Source organism: Asterias amurensis, chromosome 22 (assembly GCF_032118995.1).
Source record: "Asterias amurensis chromosome 22, ASM3211899v1".
NCBI classification, from domain to species: Eukaryota; Metazoa; Echinodermata; class Asteroidea; order Forcipulatida; family Asteriidae; genus Asterias; species Asterias amurensis.
The window spans coordinates 5,999,878-6,006,864 of record NC_092669.1 but is presented as its reverse complement, the minus strand read 5'-3'; the positions used below and the strand labels follow the sequence as shown (position 1 = coordinate 6,006,864).

The following is a 6,987-nucleotide window of genomic DNA, read 5'->3' as shown; positions in this document are numbered from 1 at the left end:
ACATGAAAGCAAAATGCAGTTGGTTCATTGAATAGGCTGCTTCTACAGTGATATAAAGTAATGTTAGATTTAAAATGTTGGCATGACAAGTTGAAATGGATGCTTAAATGGCTGTATATAATACGCATTGATTCTCCAATAATGAGAACCATGTCTGCATTCTGATGAACACAAACTACTAGGACTACTTTCAATTGCATCATGTATGTGCATTTTGTTTACATTGCTGTTCAAAATAGCAAACTTATATGTAACTGTGTATTCATCTGATTGGTGTGCAGTGTTGGACATTTACTGTATGTTTTGTATCATACGTTCTGAATAACATGATAAATATGTACATAACTTACAGAAAGAAAACAACTAAAAGATTTGTAGATTTTTAATGCAATGTAATGTGGTCAGTTCTGCAGACTTAAAGGGACTTTCTTCAAATAAATCTGACAATCTAAAAGTGTACTCGGCAAAAGAGCTCCTTGTGTGTGTAGACATAATTTGGCATTGCACCCAGAGAGGGTTAATATAACACGTTATAAAGACCCTACATTGAATGGGCATCTGTTCTGGGAATCATTGGGTGCGTTCAATTAGCTTCCCTATGTCTACCCCGCGGTGCTCACTCAGGTGAGCCTCTGACAAGAGCTAATCGAACGATCGCTCGCCCTCTTGTGGTGACGTCATGCACTGGGGCCAGCCTCAAGTGACCTGTTCCACAAGCAGGGCACATGGGGCTGACCCGGGTGACGTCAAAGCTATTCGAACATACCGGGATCGAACGTACCCATACTATCTTTGCCAGTCCAATGGTATATAATACCCTGTAAAATAAATAGCTTTTTCCAAAGATGAGTGTTGAATACTATGTACATGTATCTTATTACAGTTTGTGATGGTTGTAGACCGTGCAAGTATTCAAACACGCGGGGGAGCGCTGGGTTTCTACTGTATAAATCAAAGATTATAGAGTGGCCAAGGTGCAAGATGCGGAACTGAAGCTTTATCTATTGTTTGAACGTGAAATACGTATGTTTTGTTCCATTGATAGGAATTGTTATGCTCTGATCTATGTATCAAAAGTGTTACTTGCCGAAATGGCGTCCAGCAGAATTTCACGTTTTAGCCGGAGTTCCGCATCTTTTCTTTTGGCGCTCTACAATCTTTGGTATAAATACATCAACTATGACAAGACTAAATCACGTGTGAAGCAGTGTGGGTCAGTGATTTCACTACCCAAGATAATGTATTAGGGTGATTTAAAATTGTCATGAATTGTCTACATGAACCGTATTAGAAGATTACATGTTTCGTTTCCATGATTAACTTAAATGTAAACAATTATCAGAATTCTGACAAACTTGATAATTAACAAGTTGGACATGAATTTAAGATTCTGTAAAACCATTATATCTGGGCTAGTTATGTTCAACTGTTCACACAGAGAGTTGTACCACTTGGCTAAATTCACCTCTAATGATCTTATGTGTTCATTAACAAATGTCATTGCTGATTCAATGAGAGCAGAATGTGCATCAAATTCCATATTGACCCAATTCACCTTATGTCATGGCTACTGTGGTTGTGCCGTCTGGGAGTCAATGTCCCTGTGTTACACATGTAATGTGCACTCTAAGCTTCTGCCAGTATTCACTGAAGAGTTGACTCCTAGAATGGTGACTCTTAGTAGCTGCAGTGGTGCAAAGGTTCACTCAAGTATCCATGAGTGTTGGTTTATTAGGTGCAAGATATTGGCGTCAATTGTTTCAGTCTATGCCTTGTCACCTGCTGGCCTCATACCATGAGTGCCCATTCTGTTGACTGACTTACTATTACCATGGGACTATAAAAGGATAGCTTCATACTATTACCAAGGGTATCCAGATAATCTTAAAGCATTTTGTATTTTTAACTTGTCCTGTTTCAGTGCTGCTGTTATTATGTTCACTGGTAGTTCATACCATGGAGTAAGATTAAATCAGGAATACTTCTTCAATATTGGTGTATGTGTCCAGTTCATACGTGTGCAGCAATCAAGTAATAATAAAATTAGTGTTGGAATGATGAATGAACCTTTACCAAATTATTACAAATACCAATCCTCAAAAAAATGTTTCCATCTGAAAATCATCCAAAAAGAAATAGTTGTATCTGAAGTACTGTTGTCAACAACAAAAGGAATTTTAAATAACCCCTAAGTATCACTGCGTGTTACATTGATTGGCACAATTAATGTAAAAGCCTATGGAGAAGGTGACTATATAATATGTACAATTTGGTTGAATGGTCTGTAAAGAAAGGGACAGAATCAATTGACTCTTCAATAAAACTGATGGAGAGCTTTTCCGTTCATACGCAATTCAATTATTTTTTATTATAAAATTATGACAAAATGTCAACCAAAGTTGCCCTACGTGCAGTTAAAACAAGTGTGTGTCTTTATAAATACATACATACATACATATTGGGCATTTGTATAGCGCTAGTACGTCAAGAACGCGGCGCATTAGATAGGATACAGAGAATGGTTGATACACTTCTTAAATGTTCAAAGAGAGTCAGATTTCCTGATTGAGGTGGAGAGTGCATACATTGTAGGAGCAAAATGAGAGAATGTGCCTTGAAGGCTTGAAGCCGACTTAAGAAGTTTGATTGAGTTAGGTTCCATGAGGCGAGTAGTGTCGGATGCTGTTTAATGGGTTTGAGCATCACACATCAATGGATATGTGTAACTAACCTTAAAGGGAAAAATTCCCCAACAACCCTAGTGAGTAAATATTGGAAGTAATGGACTAAACCAACATTCATTATTGGCTGTGCGATAATTAATACAAACCCAATATACACATGTATACCAAAATAGTCTTTGTCACAATTTACAGTCTACATATTAATCAAAATAAAATATGATAGATTTTCTTCCAAAAAACAAGTCAATAAGAAAAGTTATTTTGATTAAATACAATTAAACATTACCTAATTTTAACTATATTTCATCATTAACCATTTGTTTTTGTTTTATAAAAAATATAGAGATCGACTTTCTCAGAATTTGTTTAGTAAGTTTTAAACATAGATGTAGAGTCAAATTACATGACAAATAAAGTATGTACATTCAAGCCATTCATGCACAAAATACATGAACACAAAGGAAATCTGACTACAATATTCTATCATGTATGTTTATCTAAGGTTAATATAGTAAACATGCTTTTGATAAAAATATTACACTTAGTAGTATTTGGTAGTATATTTAAAGGAACACGTTGCCTTGGATCGGTCGAGTTGGTCTTTGAAAAGCGTTTGTAACCGTTTGCTATAAAATGCATATTATTAGAAAGATATTTTAAAAGTAGAATATAATGATCCACACAAGTATCACTCGAAATCGTGGACTCAATGGAAGTTAGAAGTAATTTATATTGTTGGTATCTTAAGGGACCAAACAATAAAACAACTACATTCCTAAATTTGCTTTATACACAAATACTGCTTCAAACAATGCTCAGGCAGCTCTGTGTACATTACACGTGTGTCTCTCTTAGAGTTCATGGACAACATTGGTCAGTTTCAAAGACCAGTATCATTCTGCTCTTTATGTGACACAACCTTAACATGAATTAAACAACCCTGTTAAAGTATAAGCTTGATCGAGCATCACAGTCGCAAGAAAATAGTGGAGGGGGGGGGACTTTAAGTATTTTTCCACCGTTTTCAAATGGGTTTTGTGCTCACAAAATAAAAAACTAACAACTACAACATTCAGGCAAAAACATTTTAAGGAAAGTATTCACAAATACCATCTTTATAGCATGTTCATGTCAGTTCTGTAGAAATATGTGAACGTTGATAATTGTTATCTTACATTGTGCCAGAACCAATACAGACAAAAAGAAACAGTTAGTAGTTAAAGGATAACATTGTTGTGGATCGGTCGAATTGGTCTTTGAAAAGCGTTTGAAACCGTTTGTTATAAAATGCATACATGTATGGGTAGAAAGATGCTGTAAAAGTAGAATCGCTGATCTACACAAACATGCCTCGAAATTGCACAGTTTTCCTTTAACCTCGTCGACTAACACGGTTAGTTAGATAATCAAAAGTTTGTATGTTTTAATGTGAACGCTTAAAAAACTATAATCCCGAACCTGTATCACACCGCCCAAAGAAATTATTACTATTATTATTATTATTATTTATTTGACCTCAACAAATACAAGTACATCAACAAGCACAGCAAAAGTTCAATGAAAAGCAACGAACCAATCAAAATAATAACGAATACAAATATTTATATCTGAACTCACAAACTCACCTAACAGACTAAAATCACACTTTTTGGCAAATCTTTATTTGTACAAATTATTGACATACTCAATTCTGTTAACATTTTCAGCAAGTTTCAATGCCTAGTACATAATAGTTTTGTAATTACTGTAATTAGTAAAAATGACGTATCACTAGACTTGCCATAATTGTATTTTCACAAAGGGACCTATCTAAGTAGATACATCATTTAATACTATGCGCTACAGCGCCCGCAGTTCGGGCGCGCATGAGAGTTTTGGGTACCACGCAATCAGTGACCTAACTGGGGAGCAGAGGTCTCTATTACGCATTGGTTTTACACAGCACTCTGCAGGCTAAACCCAAATGTTCATTTTCACAAAGTGACCTATCTGAATAATTACTAATTGAAATAGTTTTAGGGATAAAAACACAATTGATAGTTCTGTAGGAACTAAGTATTCAGCTTTATTTTCGTCATAAAAGAATACAATAAAAATACTGAGCCGACTCCAAAACAGCAGTTTGAAAAGTAGTGGAACTTCAATTGTGACTGTATCCAAACACAGGTTTTAAAACTGTGAACGAGTTAGGTCAATTGGTGGTACACACGACGAATTGTCAAAGTTAGGAAAAAAAAGTTTAATAAAGTCTCTGTTCATGCACAAAGTACTGTTTCTGAAATTGGTTTCTACATGGGTAACGTGACCAAAGTTTCAATACAAAGTAAATATTTGTTTTAATAAAAAAATAGTAATAATACAAAGTTCTTTCATAGCGCATTTCACAATTTCACAAAAACAGTTTTTTTTGCGTTTTTGTAAAATGTTTGAGTAGATGAAGCAGCAGAATTTACATCAGCTTTCGAGCTGAAAGTTGTCGTAAAAGCTATAATTATGTACTAGCGAAAATTGGATAAAATCTTTCTTTGTGTTGTGGATTCTTTCAACTCAATGTTCTCATGTATTTGTGATTCCATGAGTTTCTTAACAACTTGAGGATAAAATATCTGTACATACATTCATCAACCTAAATGCACATATTTTGTACAGTCAACACTTTGTTTAAAAAAATAACAAACAAAAAGCAACAAGATTTCTAAACAAGAAGCGTTTACCATAATTGGTAAAGCAAGTATTCTGGTGCAACTTTTCACAAGTCCAGTACCACCAAAAATATACAACTCATATTAACTATTTCATTAAAATTTGCACAAACATTAACTTGTTATGGTTACCATTATGACAATTTCTCCTAGTGCTTCAAAGAGAATCTTTACTCCCTTTGCTTTGCTATCGGTGCTCTCACAGAAAACATGAATCAAGCAATTCTGCAATTGCCGAGAAAATATCCGGAGCTTAACCTTTACTAGGCTTAGATATCTCAGTCTTCTGACGATGACTCGAGCAAGCTAGTCGAAACATTGAGACCATTTCAAGAACTGACTACGCGGTAGTACAGTAAATTACGATCCTATAAGCTAAAGTAGTCGTCCTACCAATTTTCTATACACGTACCTTCCGCCCGGGTAGTAACAAAAAAGAAGTACAGTTCTTTTCAGAACTGAGAAGTCTCCCGAACACCCGAACAATCTACCCCACGGTAGTAGAATTAAGTTAGACAGTTCTCTAAGAACAAAATCAACCTGCCAAGTAGATACATGGTGTTACCGCAAACCAACTATATATATCTCAGTTCATTAGAAAAATACTTGTGTTGACATACTGTCCTTGCTAGAGAATAACACAGAACGCTTGCTGTGCAGTGTCATCTTGAAGCTGATCAGGTGATGGTTGACATTGACTGCACTGCATTGCTAGAGAATAACACAGAACGCTTGTTGTGCAGTGTCATCTTGAAGCTGATCAGGTGATGGTTGACATTGACTGCAATGCATTGCTAGAGAATAACACAGAATGCTTGTTGTGCAGTGTCATCTTGAAGCTGATCAGGTGATGGTTGACATTGACTGCACTGCATTGCTAGAGAATAACACAGAACGCTTGCTGTGCAGTGTCATCTTGAAGCTGATCAGGTGATGGTTGACATTGACTGCACTGCCCTAACTCCTCTTGACTTGATGTCACGCCACACGATGATGAAACACTCATATCTTCACTTCTAGCAATCCCATACTGCTCCTGAAACCCAGTAAGCAAACACATGCATAAAGATGGGTTATAATGTTAAATCCAGGCTACACCATGTACATGGTAACATGACCACCATTATTGAGTCAAAATGTATGCTAGGAATTGACTTCCGAAATGTAGATGACATTAGACTGTGCAAGGAGTCAGTAACAGACTGTGCAAGGAGTCAGTAACAGACTGTGCAAGGAGTCATTAGCAGACTGTGCAAGGAGTCATTAGCAGACTGTGCAAGGAGTCATTAGCAGACTGTGCAAGGAGTCATTAGCAGACTGTGCAAGGAGTCATTAGCAGACTGTGCAAGGAGTCATTAGCAGACTGTGCAAGGAGTCAGTAACAGACTGTGCAAGGAGTCAATAGCAGACTGTGCAAGGAGTCAGTAATAGACTGTGCAAGGAGTCAGTAACAGACTGTGCAAGGAGTCAGTAACAGACTGTGCAAGGAGTCAATAGCAGACTGTGCAAGGAGTCAGTAACAGACTGTGCATGGAGTCAATAACAGACTGTGCGAGGAGTCAGCAGCAGACTGTGCAAGGAGTCATTAGCAGACTGTGCAA

At 36.6% G+C, this 6,987-nt stretch overlaps 1 protein-coding gene across 5 annotated transcripts in view; it reads right to left on the bottom strand.

Annotated features, from left to right (window-relative positions):
• Positions 1-2,345: 2,345 nt before the first annotated feature.
• The window catches only part of LOC139954023 (rho guanine nucleotide exchange factor 39-like), a 29,827-nt gene continuing 25,185 nt past the window's right edge, over positions 2,346-6,987 (bottom strand). For all 5 annotated transcript variants that reach the window (XM_071953660.1, XM_071953661.1, XM_071953662.1 and 2 more), the window contains one exon: positions 2,346-6,422. In XM_071953660.1, coding sequence (XP_071809761.1) covers positions 6,264-6,422 — 159 coding nt within the window. In that variant the 3' untranslated portion in view covers positions 2,346-6,263. The remainder of the gene's footprint in view (positions 6,423-6,987) is intronic.